Source organism: Ascidia mentula, chromosome 8, assembly GCF_947561715.1.
Source record: "Ascidia mentula chromosome 8, kaAscMent1.1, whole genome shotgun sequence".
Classification (NCBI taxonomy): domain Eukaryota; kingdom Metazoa; phylum Chordata; class Ascidiacea; order Phlebobranchia; family Ascidiidae; genus Ascidia; species Ascidia mentula.
This window is the reverse complement of record NC_138573.1, coordinates 15,470,202-15,493,470: the sequence shown is the minus strand read 5'-3', so window position 1 is coordinate 15,493,470 and position 23,269 is coordinate 15,470,202. Positions and strand designations below refer to the sequence as shown.

The 23,269-nt window shown below is 41.3% G+C and overlaps 2 protein-coding genes across 2 annotated transcripts; one reads left to right on the top strand and one right to left on the bottom strand.

Annotated features, from left to right (window-relative positions):
• Positions 1–12,426: 12,426 nt before the first annotated feature.
• Positions 12,427–17,542, bottom strand: LOC145910285 (uncharacterized). Its single transcript, XM_082997355.1, has 8 exons — positions 17,220–17,542; positions 15,754–15,931; positions 15,139–15,457; positions 14,718–14,857; positions 14,121–14,253; positions 13,607–13,783; positions 13,301–13,406; positions 12,427–13,014 (listed from the first exon to the last, which is right to left on the bottom strand). The coding sequence occupies exons 1-8, from the start codon at positions 17,412–17,414 to the stop codon at positions 12,841–12,843; spliced, it is 1,422 nt and encodes a 473-aa protein (XP_082853481.1). The 5' UTR covers positions 17,415–17,542; the 3' UTR covers positions 12,427–12,840.
• Positions 17,543–18,850: 1,308 nt separating this feature from the next.
• Positions 18,851–21,803, top strand: LOC145910286 (solute carrier family 25 member 32-like). The gene is made up of 7 exons (XM_082997356.1): positions 18,851–19,255; positions 19,474–19,624; positions 19,691–19,779; positions 20,015–20,163; positions 20,236–20,349; positions 20,471–20,616; positions 20,678–21,803. Exons 1-7 carry the CDS (start codon positions 19,150–19,152, stop codon positions 20,811–20,813), a joined length of 891 nt encoding a protein of 296 aa, XP_082853482.1. The 5' UTR covers positions 18,851–19,149; the 3' UTR covers positions 20,814–21,803.
• Positions 21,804–23,269: the final 1,466 nt, after the last annotated feature.

Below are 23,269 nucleotides of genomic sequence, written 5' to 3'. Positions count from 1 at the left end.
GACGATGGCGTTTATTTCCCCAACAGCCAATGTTTACGCTTCGCCCCACGCGTCCCAGCGGCTCTCACCGTGTACAGTCTTCAGGTTTTCAATTGCGCCATTCATGGTATCGGAAGTAATGTCCGCGCGCTCTTATAATGCCAAACACCGATGCCGGGCGCTCTGATTGGATGGCGGGCGCCTTTTGCGATCCAATAATAACCCTGTAGCGCCGCCGTTGCTACGCCGTAGCATCGTGTGAGGGCTTAGAATGACTCAAAGAACTTTGCGCACGTGCAATACGATACCTTTAACTTACGCGTTGCTCTTCCACGGATAAGTACGAATGTTGGCCTCTACAAGGCCGTCTTTGTTACGCCGATCGTTTCTGACCTTGCGAGTAAACACACTTGTTATATCATATGCGCGTAAACGACAAAAATCGTCGCAAACCGGTTCTTTTTTCGCGACTGAAAGAATGTCGTCAGTTGAAAAAAGTGGTTTTGACTTAACTGTTACTCTACAAAGTCAATTTCATTGCGAGTGGGACTTCGCTTGATAAACTTCATAAACCTAGAAGAGGCAGGAGATTAACTGGACGAAACACACCAACTTGTATGGTACCATGTCGTTGCAACACACAGAAGCATAAAACGATGTAACAAAACGTGCTGAAATGGCAAAATCCTTCATTATTTGTTACAATCACGTTCAACACCAACGCTCAAAACGTTTTCAAAATCAATTTCCGAATGCAGTAAATACCACGCACAGACAAAAGAAATAGCCCATGCATGTTTGCGACAGTTTATAATTTTTTGCACCTGGTTTAACAAAAAAGATGCCGTCTAAAGCTGATTTCCTTGCATCTTCACACTCAAGGCAAACACAGTACAACGAAAACAGCCTCCGTGCCTGCTTTTAATACGCGTAGCCAGGGTCCAAATTCGTTCTGACAGTTACGTTTTTTTATTTGGGTCAGGCGAGATAATGTACCCTTACGAGCTTTGTTGAATACCATTGGGGCATTTTTAATCCGTCACATCTTTCTGCGTTTTTATTTTTTTATCAACCTATGTTAAGCTACATGCATAGTACTGCTAATTTTGCGAAGCTCAACAAGCTAAAAGCGCCAAATTTTTTTCTGGGGCTACGTTGACGCAAAACGACTGTACTTGTAACTTGGGTGCGAACAAAGCTCATATAGTTAGTTCATTGTCATCTCCTGACTATAAGTAACTATCGGCATTTCTTAACACGACACGCGTGTGATTAACTACCCGCAAAAGACAGTCTCCGCTACGTTGCCGAAGGCACACGAATCAAGCGTGATGCTTACGCTGTGTGTGGGTCACCTCCTTCACCGCGCTTCTGTAAGCAATGTTACTCCTGAGGCTAGATATGATCTTGATTTGTGATTTGTTTTTTGTTTCAGACTTAAACAACAATTTTTGGTTTATACCAGTTAATGTGAAATTTGGAATGTTACTACCAAAGATGTTTTGGAGTGAACTATATTTGCAAACGATTAACAGACTTTTTCAATGTTAATTATATTTGGCCAAAAAAAGGAGATTTAAAATTGCCACTTTATACTCGATCGAAACTTTGACAAAAACCTTCACAGACGTCGAATATTCACAATAAATTGAAGCTGGGAACAATCAATGCACGAACAGCGACATGCGATAACTTATATTAAGTATGCCATCGCCATCCCTACCATTATCCTGGAGGCGCCAACGGCATTGATTACGTCTCGCATGAAATCAATAAAAATGTTTCTTTAATGTCTTACGAAAGTCCAACTGACAACAAACATTGTCAACTTTTCAGAAGCCTTTTTATGCTGCTCTGTAGTTGTGCGTGTATATAGGCATACATTTTGTCAAAATTAGGTTTTCTATAAGGCAGCACTGGGTTCACCAATATTCTCCTTTTGAAACTGCGCCAGAAGAACAATTTCTAGAAATTTCTATGCCTGGCAGCATGAATAGCACTACACCTTTCGAATCAACTAACGCGCAACACAAACATTACTGAAAGTTTTCAAACTAAAGTATATACAAGCGATCCAAGGCACACACCTCGTGTTAAAATCATCCGGGCGTACAAGACATATGTCCTGACATAAAACGTGTCTGCACCGACGCCTCTGGACGTCACCAATCCCTGTCATAGCCGACCCTCTTGCAACCGCCCTGGCGCCACGCTTTCTCCCGTCGACCAAGTTCGTGGCAACACTTTCGCCAGATCTCGTCCACTCGGGCGTTACAGGCGCTCGTCACCGTCCCCCGTACGTCTCAACCCCATCCTGCCCCCCTTCACATAATCCGCGTGAATCACCTTAATCCGTAATTACAACGCCGCGATCATCCATTCTTGATCCGTCCAAAGCGAGTCACGTGACGGAGGTACTGGCGCCAAGGTGATGAATATTTCATGGTCGCCTGTACACACACCCAGAGACCAACAAACGCCTCCGCCACCTTTCACGTACAGCCAATTTGCCGCACACAACCATTGTGACGTCACACGAATTATTTCATTGAACGATTATTCCAGCGGGTGAATTTAGCTGGGGCGAAACGTATATCAGCCCTTGTGTGTCTTGACTCCTGTTCCGTCACCTTCTCGTGTCTATTCTCAAAACCGCCGCCCGCCTTTCGCAAATTTCGGCACCCAGGCTCGTGAGTTGGAATTTATCTCATGCGATAATCTTCATGTCGCCAATTTTGATCGATTTTTTCGTCTCGAGTATCGTATTTCTGTTGCAGGAGCCTATATTTACGCGTGCTCGGAAAATTTGAGATGATCTCGTTAACTTTCCTGTGATGCATAGGATGTTTGTTTGGTATTCATTGGCTAACATCACGTGCGAGAATTAGCTAGTTCAAATATTGCCGATCGTAAAGTTACAGTTGCATCTAAGGCACCACTGGATTCACTTTTACATGACAAGTCGGAGGAAAACGAGCATTTCCGTAATGCATTATATTTGCATCACAGACACAGTAGGAAATTCAAACTGCGTATTAAGTGTCAATTGATGATCGAACGAAGAGAAACTTTTCATAACGATTTGTTTCCTCGCTAAAACAACACTTTCAACCGCACATGAGGTGTTAAATTTTAGTTATAAACGCTTAACCGCGGGCATCCAAACACGTTTTTCTTGCAACAATTAATTACGCAAGAAAAAGTTTCTGGCCACCATGGAGCACTTCCGTTTCTGTTCACAACACAACCTGAGTCATCGCCAATCGTGCGCGCAGCCCAAGGTCGCTAACCCTTCGATGACGTCACGTTTCTTAATTGGCCGTGGTGTTTATTTTTCATAGGGCACAAAATTCGATCCCACGCTCTGCACGATCGGTGGCAGGATCGCGATATTGGCTGCAACTAATGAGGCGTAGAGATGCCCAGGCCCCGGTAGCCGGCGATGAACTTTACGATGGCGCGGGCGACGCCCTGATATCTTCAATACATCTTTCGAAACAGGGAACCACCGCGACTAAAGGTATAAACAATGTGTGACCGGAGTTCGTAAACTATCGGGATATGCTTATTTTGGCTTTGAATACGACATCGCGGCAGGCCAACAACGTAACGGCTGAAGTTTTTTTAATGCGAGCGACATAACTGAAGGGTATTATAGGACATAGCGCAATGAGAAAACATTGTTCCAAATGTGAGAAAAACTAGATAACCTAAAAGCACATTTTCCGGATCAGAAAAAACCTCAAATAAAGATTCCCTTTATTCTCAAAAACACGTTGGAATAGGCAACGAATGTACATACCGAAATGAAGCCGTTTTTTTCAACTATTTGCACTATCTTGCCATTATTTTCTGCAAATATCACTGCACCAAAATTACCACAGTACATACGTTTGTATCGCGTGCCAGCCCCACCCCGCGCGGGCTATTACCCTGACAGCAAACCGCCTCAAATACTGTACCGCATCAATTATGTTCCAATATAGCACCTTCACTGCGTAGCCCCACGCCTGAGAGTCGCTTTAAATCTCGCCCGGGCTAAGTCCTTGCATAAGCAAACACTCAAACCAAAGAAGATGAGTTTTCATCACACGTCAGGGAGCGTGGATAAATATTTTTGCCGATATTCCCACTCGAAGGCCACTTGTACCTTCCTGGAGCTCCACGCGGGCGGGTTGGTTTATTGAAGAGGTGGCGATGTGCGTATTGTTTATGATCGACGTTGTTTTGATTGCTCGACGCTCTTTGTCTTCAACAACCACTTTGGCGAAGTCTTTGAGGATTTTTGCTGAACTGAGGTTTTATTTATGCGAATTGGATTCAACGGAATGCAGTTTTGTGTAATAATGGTATTGATTGAAGTGGAATATCCTGAATTTATGTTGAACGTCACACCTCAGGCCACCGACTTACTGCAAAATCCATATCGGAAAGCGCCAGGTTTATTGGAACATATTTTCATATTTTCGAGTCGCTCAACATTTCCTTTAAAGACCTGTGGTCCAATCACCAAATCGATCAGGTCTTTTTGGCCCAGCATTACGCATTGATAATGATTGTATATAATATGCACATTGCAACGGAAACAATTACCAACTGTTTAAGAAACGCGTGTTCGGAGGTTTTGCATTCAACAGAGAGTGTGATATGTTTAGGACCAATAATAAGTTCTTACAGCTGATGTGAATTTTATTTGCAAATGTTTCGATCGTATCTACAAACATTGTCAACTCAAAAATCAGCTATATGGACCACACCGTTTGTCCTAAAGATTTACAAAGCCGTGAGTTGTGTTCCTACGTAAACTTAGAAAACACGTTTTAATCTCGGGTTCGACGACATCGAAACTCGTCTCTAGCAACAAAGTGTACGGACCGCTTTCATTTATTAGCTTGTAAAATTGTAGCCCGAACGCATATCGCCGAAAACCAACTGTTTTTTACGACCTCGCTGGAGTGAAATTCCACTTCACAAAACTTGCGAAGATCGATGGTAAACGCTATATTGCGTGGCAACACATGTTCATTAATAAACTTCTGCGTTCTTTAACAAATATACGCATATGCTATATTGTTTTTGCATTGTATTTTTGACATGTTGAAAAAACATTTGGGGTATAAATGCAAGGAAGATCCTGAAAACGACTAAACCTCCGAAAGGTTTAAAGTTGGTCGTAACCAAATTTTTGTCAAATAAACTCGGACAAATGAAATCCACCCCCAGGACTAAATATTTGCAGTCACATCATCGTGTATTCAAATGCGTTTGTTTAATATGTAACCAAATTTTTGCAGAGAAATCTATAATTCCATATCGCGCTGCCCTTCTGACTTAACTTAAGTCAAGCTGACTGCTCAAAACTGATATAGTTTGCAACAAAATGAATATGTCTAGCAAATTAGCCTGGCTGCAGCTGTAAAAAGAGTAAAGCACTCCACTTTTGCAGCGATTGACATCTGCTATGTTATACAAACCTCTCTAAACATACAATCTTTACCTTTATCACCTTTTTCTGTGCGCCTTGGTCAGAGAACATAAAGCAAGCTTGTGAGCTCACTAGCTCATTTCATGCATAAACGCAAAGGCGTTGCAGTCTCAAAGACGGAAATGTGCATTGCTGTACACACTACGTCCCCAAATTGCAACTCAAACGAGCGAAAGTCAAGAGGCGGTCATTAGCATCGTATATCGAGCACATGGTAAGCCCTTGGCGCGACCCTCTGTCCCATGCGCCCGCTCTGAAAGGAGCATCTGTACGATGAGGGATACTTCATCAGGTAATTCATATTTCATAAGCCGTTCGTTCTGTCGGAACAAGCGTAATTATTCATGAAGATGGCGCCATTACATGCTAGAGAGAGAAGCAAGAGCGGTATAAACAGTTTACCACACATCCTGCATAAGCTGATGCCGTTAATCCAGAGAACCGAGTTTCCAGTGGGATTTGCCTCGATTAGAATTAGAGGACTTTCTCTCAGCCCAACTTGTAATCAAAACAGTTTTAAAATTTCATGTCCCATTGGTTTGAAAGTGCGCCACGAGCTTCCCGGGGTTGAAGGTCTAACTGCGCAAAGTATACACTTTTTTTACATGCAAAAAAGCCATTATTAATCAGTGAGCTGTAGACAGTGTATATTGTTTTGACAACGAAATTTATAGGTTTGTAATGCAGTTTGAGAAATTTTGGGCAGTTTTGAATTAAAATAATGTGTTGCAAAAATCGTTAAACATTTTGCTGTACTGAACTTTGATTTACATTTTGTTTTGCGGCCACTGAGCAAAGAAGCAATTGCGTCACACAAGAGTATAATTTCCACCCATATTATACCCGACAAACAACATCGGGAAAATAGCGTTCCTCTCATGCGAGCTGCGATTAGGAGCGAAACAGTAACACCGAGGCAAAGTGCGATCCATCAAACCCGTCGATTTAGCCTTCAAACTTCACAATTGTGGTTTATGCGGGAACCGCAGCGCCAGACTGGCGAGTGTGGATCTCTTACCGCACAATATATTGCCTGTATTGCTTGACATGAAAAGTATATTCACGAAACTGCGGCAACTGGTTGACATTTGGGTTTCGCAAGCTTTGGAAAGGATTTGCATTGTTCACTTGCCATCATTGCCGACTCTGTGATAATACAACCCTACAAGACTCTGTCAACTCATGCGAACTGATTTTAGCGGAAATACACTGACTGGTGGAATGGTAAGCGGGATAATGCGACTTTCGTGTGCTTTTTTGCAAATAACAGCTTTGGGAAACATATTATCTTTCTTTAGTAGAGTAACCTTTAATTAAATTGCGGCAAATGTAACAGAGTGCAACATTATGGTCACCTTATCTATATTAAATCATACGGGGCACTAAAATATTGCCTTCGGTCGATTACATTTCGGTATCGCGTAGTTCTGAATAGCTCACATATTTCGTAGACTCTCCCATACCACTCGTAACTGTTTTACTACCGTTTCCACAAGCACGCCTTAACGTTCGACACCACAGTTCACCATCATGCAACAAATTCGCGCAAACACGTTGCTGTAAAGTTTAAAATGATAAAGGCTGCATTCGTCATTACTTCTGTGAATATCATTGAACTATTCCAATAATTTATCACTAGAAACGAAAATATCAGTTTTCTTACTTAAAGTTAAGTGTTCGAGTTTCTAAATTAAACTATCAACGCCTTTTGCAAAAGGGCGAAGAAGTTAACATTCAACAAAAGTTTTGCCTTGGCTTTGGCATGTTGCACAAGCTTGTCGGAAAGTCACATTGCACTTTCGTAAAGTATGTCCAGAAGAAGGTTTGTTGAATAACGATCGAAAAATTATCATGAATTCGCCAAATTTATAGTTCCAACATAAATTTCACTCGACAGATAGCTGATTCCGACATGATGTCGATACTGTCAGTTCCAAATGTCGTTACCTAATACAATTGCAATCGGCGTCACGTTCTGTCAAATTATTTGGTAAATTTTCTTCAATAAACGCCAGAAATCTGTCTACATTTTACGAAGCGCTTTCTGATCAACGAAATCCCGAGCGACTTTGCAGAAATCCCGGCGGAGTTGCACAAGACGCGTCCAAGTGTCCCCACATAGGACAAATATTTTCGACACAGCGTCCGTAATTTCAGACAAATAAGTAATGCACGAAACTCGACCAATACCAGCGAGATGCAAATTTACCACAAAGAAGTGACTAGCAAGCTGTTCAAATAACCACTAATCACTCAACATTGCTCGCCAAGATCTTATAGGCTGCTCTCACAACGGGCAATTCAAACAACGCACGCATGCCGGTGACTATATAAATCATCTAACTTCTCGGCATTGTTTAGAGTAGGAATTTGCGTAGAGGAGGCCTGACCAAGAGCCACAAATAGACCTGTGAAGGAACACCCACTTCCTTCAAGGCATCTCTTAGGTTGTTTCCTTGTTACGCGACACAACGTTGTCACTGCTGTATTCAAAGTAATGCAAATCTCCCGAGGGGCACTCCGCCTGTGTGCGTGCGCTTTTTGGGGCTGCAGCGATTTGGATTGAAATCAATTTTCATAAGACGCTGCTGCTGCTGCACCTTCATCATCAACAGCAGACCGCCGGACAGGCGTCTTTACACGAAAATTCACCGTGAGATTCGGGTTCGTACCTTCGGGACGTACACGTGTTGGTGAAGGGCGCAAATGACGCCCGTGGCATTGATCGATAACATGCTGAGATTGGGTGTCGACGGGTAACCCCAGGCATGTAAATAATTCATTACATCTCCCACACACCCACGCAGCACCTGGTGACGAACGGTTGCCTTTCGATAAACAGTGGCGCCATGGGTCAATGTTAAACGTGGCGGCGCCATTTGTGAATCACCAGCGATAAGGTAAAGCTTAAAGTTGTTTGTCGTCTCGTCTGCCCGCTTTTGACTCAACGCCGAGTACAAGATAGTTAAATATTTCACCGTAATAGTATAAGCAACACAAGGAAAGTTAAGATGTCTTCGAACGACCCACGCAAGCCAGATTTTAACAGTCGTTTTAATCCGCTGCATTTTGTGTCTGTAGCACAAAGCACAACTACATTGAAATAACTGATTCCTCGTGGCTGCACCAGAACAAAATTGAAGGGCATTTGGGTAACCTGGGTGCATGAAGCACACAAACGTTATTTCGCTTACTTTCTTTTACCCACCGAGCCTTCGCGAATAGCACTTCCCGTCTGTAGGCATGAAAGACGTCAAACAAAAACTTGAAACAATAAGTCTTTTCCTGTCTATGCCCTACCATGAAACTATCTGCCCTAACTTTTAGGCAACAAAGCGACACTTCCCGCCTACGTAGGCCAGCACTTCGCTACTCTGCTCTTCGCGGTGTTAATGTAAATTAAATCCTTGCCACCGAAACGCTTCGCCCGAGGTCCACGCCTCTGATTAAAACGCGCGGTGGTTTCGTCGAAAAGGCGCTCATCACCAACGGGTGACAACAAACTTTAACAAACCGAACCTCGATAATCCGACTACGCAAATGCCGCCATTCCTGTCTTAACTTCTCGGGCCGCAGCGAACAGCAACCAAGTTCTCCTTTGCGAGCTACCAAGCACTGTGTTGTTGCGTGTCAGTCGTCAGCCCGAGAGAGTGCGTTTGCATGGAACTTCGCTCGCTGCTCCGACATCCATCATAATGATTGGATGTAAATATACAAACAGGGCCTTCCTCGTGCGGTTAGAAAGCAACGGTCAGCGCGATGCTACCAATGGGTTATGTCATCTCATATAAGCTGCTTGTTATTCTGTAGGCTCGACAGCAAAACCAAAATAGCCCGATGGAATCTTTTAAGGAGTGGTTGACGATTACAATCGAAATGTTATTTATGCCCTGATCACGAACATTAAATTTGTTACAACTCGCACTTCGTAACACATAATTTCCAATGTAACATTTATAACCTATAACAAGGGCCCCCAACCATCGGGCCCCGAACCGGTACCGGGCTATCAGGCATTTATACCGTTCTATTCATAAAGAATAAATGATTGGCCATAATTTGCACGATTGATGAATCCACAGCAACCAGAACCATTGATACTGCGTTGTAAAGAGAATTAACTTGCATGCTCTTTAAATTGTCATTCAACTTCTGAATATACCTGTCACACCTTGAAGGCCGGTGGGTAAAAATACTGCCTGTGTTCAACCGGTCTGTGGTGCCTTAAAGCTGGGGAACCCTGTGTTGCCCTGAAGTGCCGTTAAACATTTTTAACGTTTGCAATTCATGAGATACCACGAAGGTACAGAGTTTGCTACGTGCTTCGAAAAGGGCATTTCGGGAACTTATGTGTGGTTATTTGCTCCTTAAACACAAGCGCAACATATCGACCTCGTCTGTTTTAAATCCTTAGCCACTCACTTGACTCATGCAAGGCACCTGTAGGGACTAATTCCAAGACGCGCCAACAAGCGCCAACGAGCGCTAAAACATCGATCGCCTTTCGCGGTAGTGAGGGGAATCCCCCTTGGTTAGCGCGTTCGATAATTAGGTTCGAATGCTTTCCGTTCTGTTCCGCGGCAGGAGTTAACTTTCTTTGGTTGGTCATTTTAGATCGATTTGCCTTCGGGGACGAGGCCTTTTTAAATTCGACCCTCCTTCCGCCCGAACATGCGGCCTGTCCTGGGGGGGTGAATCGCATCACTCTCTTTCCCACTGAACAGCGGAAAAACAAGACGTGCGTCGTTCGATTTTGGTCACATTTTGCCACCCCGACGTTGTTATTGCGCTGCTTAATAAAGGGGGGAGCTACTTTAAGATTGTTTTGTTCTTGCATTCCACGGGGATTCCCCTACTAGCAGTCCCGCGCATCTTGTGTGACCAGTTCGTTGATGAAACTGTTGTTTCCTTTTTTCCACTTTAACAACGGCAAAGTTTTTCGAATTACACCGAACAGCAATCATATTGACCAGAACGTCCCTCTTTGACTCTCCCGCCGTCAGAACCAGAATGCAATATTCGAGTCGAATTCCCAGCGGTGAGAATTGGAAAGACATCACCGCTGGTGACTGATATTAGCAGCGTTTGAAACAAGTAAATCCTGATGTGGCGTATGATTGAGCACCCGGCCCGCTCTCCTTTGAGAGATGAATGTGATCCTGTAAACCACGTAATAAATTTGACAGACGTCAGACGAAAGGCTTTACATGCGTTTCTGTTTATTGGGCTGTGTACAGCTATATTTAATTACATATTCCGATGATTTACTTGTGTGTAAAATGATGACTTTAGTGGCAAACGGCGTGTATTGTGTTTTGCGTACTATATAGGTGTGTACAAAATAATGCCCGCTGCTCATGTTTCAGCTGCAATTTCACAGTTGGTGGATCAGGGCGTAATGGGTCACAAAGTGTACGCAGTCTAAACATTTCGTGTTTCGAAAATCGAATACAGAACAAACCTCACAAATTACATCTTGTACGCAAAGCACAATTCACTTAGTTTGCCACTAAAGTGGTTGCCATAAAGAACGAAGAAACTTATTTGCGTGGACAAAACGCTCTTTTATGACACAATTAAATTCAAATAATTGCGGACTTGAGTTTGACACGACCAACGTCATTGATAAATCAACTCTCGGTGTCGTCTTCCTTGTCGCAAATTATATCCCGAGGCTGATTTATTCACGATTGAAATAACCCGTGGTTTCATCGCATCCAGTTCTGATCGCGCCGAGGAATGTCGGCTCGTCACCAGCTTACAAGATTACAACCCGATAAATTGTGAATAAATCCGAAATCGTGATGAAACTCCCACCTACTCCGATATCAACAAACCACCCAAAAGTTCATCCAAAATCGGTGGAAGTATCGGAAAAATGCGCGTATTTTTCCTGATTAAGTCGTTCTTGGAGCTGGGTGATGTTGGCGGAAGTTTAACCTTGCGCTTAGTTGTAACATCGCACAATTCTACTCCAACTTAATTTACTTTCATGAACAATTCTCCTTCATAAGGGCTATCGAAAAACCGTGGGTCTTTTTTCCCAATAATAAGTATTGTTTTTTTGTCAACTGCTTGCCGAGAAAGGTGCGTAGTTTTACTATAGTTCGGCACTTATTTTGATACAAAATAGATTAATGCTTACCTCGTATGACCATGCCGGACCGTCTCGAAGGCTATACCAGTCATCGTAGCGGATCATAATGTCATATTATAAAATCGGAACTGAAAATATGATTCTGTGTTCTCGGCTTAGAACACCCTTGCGGAATTTAAGATTTTGTGACACCCAATGTCGACAAACCAACGAGCGACCGTCGCAAATACTGCATACAGCCTTTCTATATGTGACTTTAGATGGGGGGATATCCTCATAAAAAATTAAGTACTTAATAGAGCATGACATTATCTCTCGACACCCGCAAATGTTACAAATGACAACCCAGGGATCCGCACTGACCAAGGCTGTTCGAAGGTTTTAATATTTCTATTAGATGTGATGTAAGTTTTGTAAGGTTACCAGAATTACTATTTTGCTGGGCAGAAAAACTTGCTTAAGGCATCGCAAACGCTAAACGAGGGCATCAAGAGGTTTCTCCAGGTTTTGTGGAATTCCCGCAACGAACGACAACAAACTGTGTCAGCACTGCCACGTGTGCTCGTATTAACCGCAGACCTCCACAGCGGGTTTGGAATTGACGTCAGAGCTCCGGTTAATTACAATATACACGTGCGTCGGCTGTGGGAGGCACTTATGTACGCATGCTTGCAATGTAGTGCCGACAATTCAGCAATTTACTATCATTATGAACTGTATAGATATTGAATGACATCAGGCGATGGCACAAAAGAGGTTGACTCCAAATGTACGGGCAATACCGCTCTTTTCTCCCCACCCATCGGGGTGAAAACCACCTTCTCCGTTTGTGTTTTACGATTACGGATGAGAAAAACAGAGTGAATGCAACTAAATACAACTTTATTACATCCACAAAGTCGGGCACGGTTCTAAAGCCTTGACACCCATGAAACTTTAACACAATTAAAAACAGCAAGCTTCCATATTCTCACTTTACAAACAATTAGGCAAAGAATTTAAAACCTAAACGACAAAGACGTTTGATCATATGACTAGAAAATGTACAGTTGCACTTGTAAAATTTAAAAAGAGTAGGTCCATATATTTTATTGTTGCAGACATGGTTGATTTTATAAAAAATTGTAATTTTGATCCCTACCTATTCTAACATGAAAAATTATCGTATTTGCAAGGAGTAGTAAAAGCTCTTCAGAAAAGTTAAAAAGTTAACACCGATAAAATTTTAACCCAATATTAACATCGTGAATTTTATAGGCGCGCGAATGTTGGGGGTTATCTAAGACAAGGGGTTCCGTTCGTCCACGAAGTATTCTGGGCCTATGGGGCCTGGTTCGTAGCTGAAAAACATCAGTTTGTTGCTGTCCATCACCGGTATTACGATTTCCATGAATCCGTCGTGGTTCAGGTCGTCAATGGCAAGCGCCCCTACCGGCCCCCTGGCCCTGTATATCTGTGAAAAAATTATATAAATCTTATCTAAAAAGGTAGGTGCTGGGAAAATGCTGTTCAGTGCTACAGCACAATGTAATGATGAATATAACAAAATCAAAAACGGCATTTAAAATGTCATATAGTAAACGTTCTGTTGCTCAGCTGCTAGCAGATGGCATCGTTTAAACAAGCAACTTGCCAGGCCATGATAATGAGTAGCTAAATAGTTTAGTTAAACTAATGTGCGGTAATTTTACCCCTATGTTAACATCAAGAATGTTTATGGTTAAGGGACATATACTCACGTCATGACTTAGGTAATCCCAGTTGTTGGTTTTTCGTGAGTTCGGTATAAGAACGTACACCCTTCCGTCGTTATCGCCCGACACAATAATGAAAGGTTTCCTCTTTCTGAAAAACACACGTATTAGTATGTGCAGGAATTTATATGTGGCTCACACGGTTTTTTATGTTGACACGATGTTGCGTTTGTATCGCAGTTCAAGAAAAAGCGAGGATCCCAAACGTGTTTTACCGCAGGTGGACTTCGATAACCACGATTTCTCTTTTAAAACTATATTATTCTTCATTTTACTGTCATTACCACGTACCTCGATACAGCGTTGTGCAGCGCCACCGGGTGGAAGACCTTGATACGACCCCCGGATCCAAGGTCGGGAAGCGGCATGTCAACAGCGCCATCTATCAACGTGTGGCTCCTCCATTTGTCACGGATAAAGTCGCAGGGGATTTCGTAAACTATTACCGAACCTTGTTGCAAGCCGTGCCTGTACATAATTATAAAAGGGCGTGAATAATTATAGGAATAACAGGCGTAACTGAGCCGACTTAAAAAGCAAGACAAATTTTTGCATATTGTTTGTTTTTTGCTAATATCGTTAAAAAATAAGAGAATAAAGCTTTTCTGAATTTAGTGTGAACTAGGTGTAATACCACTTCTTTTGCCTGACGGACCGCACATGTTTGAACTTGAAGTGAAAGTCACTGTGCAATACAAACAACGCATGTAAAGCATAATGCTTCACACCCAGCACAGGAAACCATCAAATACAATTAGAGATTTGCAACTGGCCGCAAAAAGTTTTTTTTTTTTTAAAAACTTACACCCAGGTGGAAACGATGACGTCATCCCTTCCATCAGCGTTGACGTCAGCGATCTGGAGGTCGTAGAACCAACCGTGGTTGTCGATGACCCTTTCATTGACGGCCTCCACGTTTGTCCAATTTTCCTCTGGGTCTGCAGAAGGAAGCTTATTACACAAGGGTGCACCGAGGTCAAACAAAGTTCGAAAAACAAGCTAAAAAGGGTCTTGGCGAGGTTACTCCGGGGTCGGACTGAACTGGGAAGGAAACAGCTGCTCCCGACAGCCCAATTTAATCTGCTGTTGTTGTCAGCAATGGTTGGTCGAGAAATCATAAAATACAATGCCGTCAATACAAAATATTCAGCAAGTATTTGAGCATTGGAATGCATTTTATAGTGCACAGGTATTTAATATTAACGCAAATGAAAATTATGATGTATAAGCAATAGAGCCAATAATCTTTAAAGTCTTGCCAGCTGTTAGCTGACAAAATCGTTTTCACACCATATAGCTGCACTAATGAGACCTAGTAGTAAGAAGCAATGCCCACGTCTGCAGCTTACAGTGGAAAATTATGATCTCTTTACATTATGGAAGCTCCTATTAAAAATCTTACCGTCAGTCCAGACGGCGTAGAGTTTATTGTCCCAATACCCGGCTCCAATGATCACCAAACGACTCTCACCGGAAGGCAGAGGAATCCTCAGAACCCGGAATGTGACGTCAGGCCCGTGGGTGATTGGATGAGAAGTCCAGCTAAGGTTCAAAATGAAATATTACTAAATACACCAAGAAACTCTATCACCGCTTTGTTGATCCAGCTTGCTACGATACAAGTAAACCTAGTCATCCTGATGCGAAGGATCAGCACAGTTGGACGATTTTCCTTTGTCATGCGATAACGAAAAACATTACTGCGTTGACTTTGTTGTTTTTTGACATGGAATAGAGTCAACAAATCTCTGTTGACATTTTTTGGGGGTTTGGGACTTTAACCTATATATCTATGCCTGTTCTCGAAGGTACTGAATACTAACCTTCGTCGACTGGTCCAGAGCGACTGGAGACCAGGATTTTCCAACCATATCAGTTCGGAGACTTTGACGGATCCGGGCATAACCCGAGATCTTGTAGTTACGATATCAAGCCATCCGTCCTGGTTCATGTCCACCCAATCGATCATCGAGTAATACCAGTTCTTCGCCCTGCCATGCTTGGTTACTCTAACTTGACCGATCAGCTCGCTCTGGTTGGACGCCAGGGGCAGGAACACGATACTGCCACCTGCTTTCTCCGGAGCGTGGTAAGTGGTGCTCATCCACCAATACGACTGCTGGCCGTCGATGAGAACGTCATCTGGAGAAAATTTGAGGAAAGTTCTTACCTTAAGTGAAATTTGGTTTTATATAGGACTCATGTAACGGTGCCATTTTGGCTAACTGTGTTTATATAATACACTATGTTCGTTACCCTATTTAATTAAGTAAAAAAATGATATTTTCATGTTCCAATATCTAAGCGAATTCAGACGCATGTGTGTAACAAATAGCAACACCCGACTACCGAATGACGTCGAAGTAACCGTTTCGCGTATAAGTAAACGTGGTAAACTTAAACCAACGCACAGTACACGTTTAGCACAGTGATCTTACTATCAATTCTGCCCACAGAATTCGGCCAACCCATCGCCTCGGCCATTATCTCAGTTGTGACGTTGGCCTCTCCTCGCAGCCAATCAGCGACGTTCTGCATGCGTAGCAGCGAGACAGCCTTTCCAGACTTGTTGTAAGAGCACACGGCCAAATCCACGTTGCCCACATTTTCCACAGTCTGTAAATTATCGTAAATTTAGTGTCATGTTATGCGATTAACGCTAAACCAAGTGACACATCAGTCGAAATACTTGCGAATTGTGTGACGTTTTTTAATATCACGTGAAGGGATAATTGTTAAGTGGTCCTAGAAAAAATAAAGCAAAAGATGATTTTCCCGTTGCAAACCGATTAAAGTAGGAAATTTATAAAGTATAGTTTTCTCATATGTTTCAGATGTTCAGCCATTATCCACACGTACGAAAGCACATCATGTATAATATAGCGCCGCCACTTCCATCAAAATCATTGCTGCACGTGGCCACGCAGTAGCGTTGTGTGTTGACCTAAAGTTACTTCGAGTACACATTTAAGTGCTAAACGTTTCCAACCTGGATGACGCCAATACACAAATAGTTCCCTATTACTTCCGGGACTTTAGAAATTGCCGATATTTTGCAGACACCTACGTCTGCTGCATTCGCGCCGGCAAAACCACGATACCAAAAATTACGTGCGAATGAGAACGTATAATGGCGGGTCAGTCAAACCACAAGTTTGAAGGGGAAAAATAAGATACCTTATAAGGTAATAAGGCAAACCACATAAATTTCTAAATATTTTATTAAAAAAGGCTTTTTTTTATCCCAGTTTCTACAACATATATATGGGTATATTCACGACGATTTATAAGATTCGGTACCTGTTTCATCTACATTAAATTGTTCGTTTGTTTAGCGGGCCGAATTATTGTTATTCCGCATAAAACAAATCCACTGATGTTGTGCACTCAACACTAATGTACACCGAAGTATCGGCGGTTGCATAAAGGTTTAATCTCCCCGGGAGTGAAACATTTTAAGGCGCATTTCGGCTTGGCAAATACCACCTGGGCCAAGAGAAACTTTGGCGTCAGAACGATGCGTTCGGATTTGATGCTCAATGATTGACTCGAATGTCATGCGGTTAAATATTAACGATCAGCTGTTAGTTTGCCCTCAAGGGCAAGGGTCAGGCAATCATACCAGAGCATCGGCGCCAATGTTTTGTGCAGCACCGAATAAACTATTTTAAAAGAACCTTAACTAAGCAAAAAATAAGCACGAATTTATTTTCAAAAAAATGCTTGCATTAAAAAAAATGCATTGCAAAAGCGCTTTATTTATGTGTGTGTTGTGAATATTTGACAAACCCTTACTTTTAACAAATCCGTTGCTCTACAACGCGTTTGCATTTTTTGTTGTCTTAAGCGCGACTCAACAACCGATTCACAAGGCTCGAATATCACAGAATTTTATTTTTCTCACCTCGACGAAAGTGGGACTGGCGTCGAGATGCATCTCGGCGATGAGGCGAGGTCTTGTCTGTTGATCCCTCAACCGCTCCCAGTGCGTCATCAGGTTCTTCTGGACGCGATTGAGCAGCGATTCGAAAATAGCATTCGTTTGTGAGGGTGAACTCAACAGGATAACACAAAACAGCAAAAGAGGGTTTCGCAACATTTTTTATCGTTTACTCTTGCGTTAATCGACAAAAAATATGATGTTAATCGTCCGTTGCCGTTGCCGATGTTCTCTTCGCCGCTGTAAACGCCGACTGCGTCTATTGCCTGCCAAACGCAAATCGTAGCAATTTTCAGCGCTCGGTATTGGCCTAAATCTGTCCCGGACAGGATGTGTGGAAGCGGGATTGTTTTTGCGCATGTATGTGACGTGATCCAAGAGGCCACCTTTGGTGACACGCGAGAGTGGTCGGGTGATGTGGCCTCACGTCTTGAACTGCAGTAACCCATCGATGGCAATTGAGCGGTGAATGCTCTGTAGTAACCCCCCTATCACTACGATACCCGAGTTCATTGACCTCCAAAGTTGCAACATGTTACTTACCGATACCTGGCCGACACTGATCACACTTTCTCGCTCTAACAAACGATTAGAATTTCCTATCTCATATCTGTTTCCTATCTGCTTCACTTTGGTTTGGAACCAACTAACACTTGCCGTTAATTTGGGGTTCAATGTTTCGCAACTTATATGTGCGTTCGAAGGCGCCGCCATTCTTAACCCAGGCACCACAAATCAAATGAATTTAGGATTAATGTTTAATTGCCTGTTTGCGCCACGTGTCATTTGGAGGCCAATTGATATATTTGTATTCGTGTAATTGGACAGCTGATGAGGCGTTTTTTTGTTTGCAAAATAAAATACCGAAAGCCCTGCTGAGAGCCAACTCGGTTACTTTCACCAGTCCTTGCCTTAATTTAATTGTAAATTTAGTAATATTAGGAATCTCAGAGGCAATTTTTGAAAGGAAATATTTTAATAAAATTTAGGGCAAAAATTTGTATTTTTGAAAACAGTAAACCTCCAGTTCTTCAACTCCTACATTTTTAAGGGCTGTGACCATTTTCGCATCTCCACGCCAATATTGTGAGATCGCAGCACACTTTGCTGGGTTTCGAGAGCTACCTTTTCTGCAATGCTTTGTATAACTCAAAAATGCTTTGTGTTGTAAACTTTGTTTTTTGTTGGAAATTTAACTAACATGCTAGTCTCTGTGATGGGAATGCTCTGATTTATATTGATTGGAATGAACAGGGAAAGTTTTTAACTCCAGTTTTCTTACTCGCATTTCTTCGAACAAAAAGCAGGTTTTGCGGTATTCTTGCAAGGTGATGCTCTGCGAAAGTACTATTGTATTTTTTTTCTGCATCAACAGACATACCCGAATACTATAAGTTGATAGCTCTTTCCTTTGGTTCGTCATAAAGTTTTAATTTCTTGAAGCGCAGTGAACGTATCAGACTAACCCATGTGACGCTGAAGGTGACGATATATGACGTCACGCGCGGGATATTGTTATTGTTGTTGTTTTCTAAAAAGCGCTGTTTATCGTTAAAATACGTTTAGTACAGCCTCGAATGCCAGTATAAATTTTATTAAAAGCGAAGAAGGCATGCTGGTTGTAAGTAGTTTTGCATTGCATTCAGTTCAAAATAAATTTGTATGCATGGTTGCTTTTGCAGCAGTTGCTCTGCACTTTGTGCTTCTCAAAAACATTTCTATCAACGGAAGCCAAACAGGACAAGAACTTACTGCATTGCTTTCTTAAATATTCTGTTTAGAATAATTACAAGCCCTTGACATCGGTGTCTACATTCAAAGGGTGCATATGCCACTGCCACCAAGGAATTTAAAACTGAAGAGAGAATTTGTTGGTACGTCGTGAGTTGTGACCATGAATGGCACGTTTAATTACAAGCACTTGGTAGCTGGAGTCGCAGGAGGTGTCACTGCTACGTCCATTCTGCATCCACTTGATTTGATTAAGATTCGTTTTTCAGGTGGGTAACTGTAACTTAAAACAATGTTTTTTTTGTGTAGCCAAGAGCCATTATGCAGCATGAGAGTTTTAACTTTACAATACTATGTGTACAACTTTGTGTTGTTAAGTTACAGTGTTTACGTAGAAATACACAGTGCCCAAAATTTAAACATATTACCCAGTAATATTAATTGCCGCTGTACAAAATGTGTTTGAAAGCAATCTCTCTATATGCAGTCAGTGATGGCTTGTCGAGTAGACCACAATACAACAGCATGTGGGATCTCACAAAAAGTGTTTGGAGGAAACAGGGAATTCGGGGTCTCTACGCTGGAGTTTCACCAAATATTATTGGTTCTGGAATGAGCTGGGGCCTCTACTTCTTTTTGTGGGTTTATAATATGACGTTTAACATGACAAAATCTTACTGATTTGTTTTTGTTTCATGAAACAGTTACAACACTATCAAAAATCATTTGAACAAAGGTGATGCATCCAAGCCATTGTCAGTGTTCCAATACTTGTCTTGTGGAGTTGTATCAGGTACAAAATCCATTTTGAATTTAACAAATTGTTCTTGTTATAGAACCATAGGAAGACTTTTTCAAATATACTTCAGTTACATCAAAACAAACACTTTTAATATATTATCATATTAACACATTATTTACTTACATTTTTCTAATACTTTCCGATGCAATTCATTTTGTGTGACAAACACCTTGAGGCAGTAGCAAAAGTTGTATATATTTTGATTATTGTTTTCAAACTTATGTAGGTTCTATTACGCTTCTTGCAACAAATCCAGTGTGGATTGCAAAGACACGGTTATGTCTACAGTATGAGTCACAGGCAAAAGTATACAATGGAACCTTTCACACTATATCTGTTTTGTACAAACAACATGGACTGAAAGGTTTATATAAGGTAACAAAATTTGGCTGCACTTGCATGTTAAGTAGTAGTTTAAATGTATTGTTCTTTGAAACCATGTTTTAGGGTTTGGTTCCAGGCCTATTGGGTACAAGTCATGGCGCCGTACAGTTTCTTGTTTACGAGCGTTTAAAAATATGGAATGCAAACAGAAGAAATGTTGATGTTAGGGCCAAAATGGTGAGGCAAATCATGTGTATAATATCACTAGGCACAGGTCATATATAGCATGTTGACAACTGTTTGCACTGGTTGCATAAAATAGGAGTGTGTGATGTTTTAAATTGTTGAATTATTTTAGAGAACTATGGACATCCTCGCTATGTCTGCTTTCTCCAAAGTCATAGCTGCGACATCTACATATCCTTACCAAGTAGTTAGGGCCAGACTGCAAGAGCAGCACAGAGCTTACAATGGTATATGGAATGTAGTTGTATTAACATGGAGGTAGGTTTTAAAGTGGTGAACACAGAGTATTTTTATGTAAAATAAACATTATGTTCTCCAGAAATGAGGGTTGGAAAGGCTTCTATAAAGGTTTAGGTGCAAATTTACTGCGAGTCACCCCAGCTTGCTGCATAACTTTCTTCACATACGAACTATTAATGGAAAACCTCCCGGACTTACGGACGGCCAAATCCTGACATGTAATCAGTCAACGGAGTGGAATTCCTGTCTTCTCTGGAATGTCGCTGACAATTTACAGGGATATAGGAACAGAAGCTATTTATACTGTTCGTGCTATGCAGTGCTTTTATGTTAACATTTTGCAATACAAAGTGTTCACTTACTTTTTTTTCACTTCAATTTTTTTTTTAATTTTTGTTTGTCTCAGGTTTGACACATGCGCAGCCCGTGCACTGTTATTTTCCACAATTAAGGATTACATCTTATTTTGTTCGGGTTTCTGGGTGTACTGATGGATTGGGAGATCAATGCATAGATTACCTTTGTTTGTAGATGGCCTTTAGTGGTACTTGCTTCCATATTCCATGTCACGGGTGGGTAAACAACATAACAAGACGTAGTTTTAGTTGCAAATCGAACGATCGAATGTTCTGTAATCATTGAAAGTTCTGTTCTACAATTCCGTTTTGTGTACTGTCTATATCATTTAACAGCGTTGTCGAGCCAGATGCTGCGCACGACTTTTTTGTGCAGGAAACAAACGTATTTCATAACCGGAAAAACACAAGGTCGGGCATCACCTGAACATGTCGTTCGCACAGTCACGAGGAAGTACCCGTCGCCAAAACAAAAACGTTTTATTAGATATGTAAAATACGTTTGGAATAACTTATTAAATTAACACGATCGCTCCTCAATTTTGTTGCAGGAGATTTGTTGTTAATAAAAAGGGATGGTCGCATGTCTTTGTCAGTTGAATTTTGTATGTTTTTCTTTGTGAGTTAAAGTATGTTTGTAGCATGTCTTTGTGAGTTTTGTTTGACCATACTTCTTTACATGTGTAATCGACCATAATCTAGTTCAATTTCTTCCAGCGAAAAACCAATCGTGTATCATCATAACTTATATTTCTGAATAAATTAGGACAAATTTTTTTGTTACTTAAACGTAACGCACGAAGAAGTGTTTCATGCAATCGCTTGAGATTCAGTATCGTCCTTCTGTGCATGGGCTCTTACTTGGTGATCGCAGCTATAAAGTGACTAGATACAAAAAGTGTAGGACCTGTTCGTTTTGGTATACATTGGGTCTCAAAATCTGAAGGTACCTCACTAACTGTGTCCAAAAGTAACAGTTTTCCAACGTTTTAAACATATTTTACGATAAAGCTTCTGAAAAAATAAAGGCCTTGAAAGCCATGAGAGACATAAATTTACCTACAAAAGGTCATGCTTATCACAGGACGATTTTCTGTAAGACTCCGTTTTTTTTAATTTTTTTTGGTGAATGTTACTCCGTTTTATTACTTAGGTACGTCTTCCCAGTAGACCTACAATGCACCTAAAAAACGACATATTAGCTGTGCGAATACTAACGTTATAATTTAGTGAAGTTTTTTAACTTTACCATATGTGGCTGAAGTATTTTCCTTCATCGGTCCGGCTGTCATAGAGTCTAAGATTGTACTTAAGTTATAAGTTATGTTTTTCGACGTTTAAAATCACTTCTAAAAATACTGATTTATCTTGTGGAGCTCGAATAAATATTTTGCAAAAACAATGGAGTGTATTGTGGACAACATTCGGGTTAACAAATTAACGCTGCACACTTGAGCAGGGACAAACAAGCAGTCAAGCACTGAGTTGGGCCAGAGATATTTTTTCGTTAATGGCCGTTAGGTGTCGCAGTTAAACAAAAAAAACTCGAGTTATTGCGTACAGGCGAAAATTGCCCTGGCCCATTCAAAAGTCCTGCGAAATTTGGAAGTATAGGTATTATGGTTCACCATTATTGATTTAACTTAACAATACAAGTAGTCACAATTGTAGTTCCTAACTTATAAGAAGCGTACAGTCGACTACTACGTCCAAACATATAGACGAAGTATTTCTCACCTTTACATAAGTAGGCCTAGATATGTTGGGTTCGTACCAAACCTAGCAGGCAACGCCCACATTTATTGCATCTCTAGAAACAAAGTATCGGCCTTTTATCACAAAGAAATAGTTTACACCACAAAGACCACTATCAGACAAAAAAGTGTAAAATTGACACAATTAAGTGTCAGAATATAAAAACCGGTTCCTGGTGTATATGGAATAAGTTCATTTAAGTATTTCTACATATAACTTATATAAAGAAAACCGAAAAGATATTGAGTTCGTGTTGTTGCCGTAATGTTATAAATACGCATACGTCAGTGTGACTCTAAAACTACGAAAGCAACAAAAACTGATGTTTTTATGTAATAGCAAACCAACCCCAAATAACAAAATATGTACAAAAAAAACTCTTTTTTTACCAGGTCAATATGCTGCAGATATCCTGACAATGAGTTTGTCGTCTAATCTTTCTCACAGCGCAATACGTGTCACCAAGTAACTTCACTGAATTCCGCAAAGATGTAGGATTCGCGGACTTTAGGCCTAAGTACGTGCTGATCTTTAGAATATCAAGTTGTATCACGTACGTG

Coding starts and splice junctions, on each gene's coding strand:
- LOC145910285 (XM_082997355.1), bottom strand. CDS start 17,414: ATGTTGCGAAACCCTCTTTTGCTGTTTTGTGTTATCCTGTTGAGTTCA. Junction 14,254..14,717: donor CTACGCCGTCTGGACTGACG/GTAAGATTTTTA, acceptor TTCCTTCTGCAG/ACCCAGAGGAAAATTGGACA. Junction 13,015..13,300: donor GGGATTACCTAAGTCATGAC/GTGAGTATATGT, acceptor ATTTTTTCACAG/ATATACAGGGCCAGGGGGCC.
- LOC145910286 (XM_082997356.1), top strand. CDS start 19,150: ATGAATGGCACGTTTAATTACAAGCACTTGGTAGCTGGAGTCGCAGGA. Junction 20,164..20,235: donor GACTGAAAGGTTTATATAAG/GTAACAAAATTT, acceptor ACCATGTTTTAG/GGTTTGGTTCCAGGCCTATT. Junction 20,617..20,677: donor GTAGTTGTATTAACATGGAG/GTAGGTTTTAAA, acceptor TATGTTCTCCAG/AAATGAGGGTTGGAAAGGCT.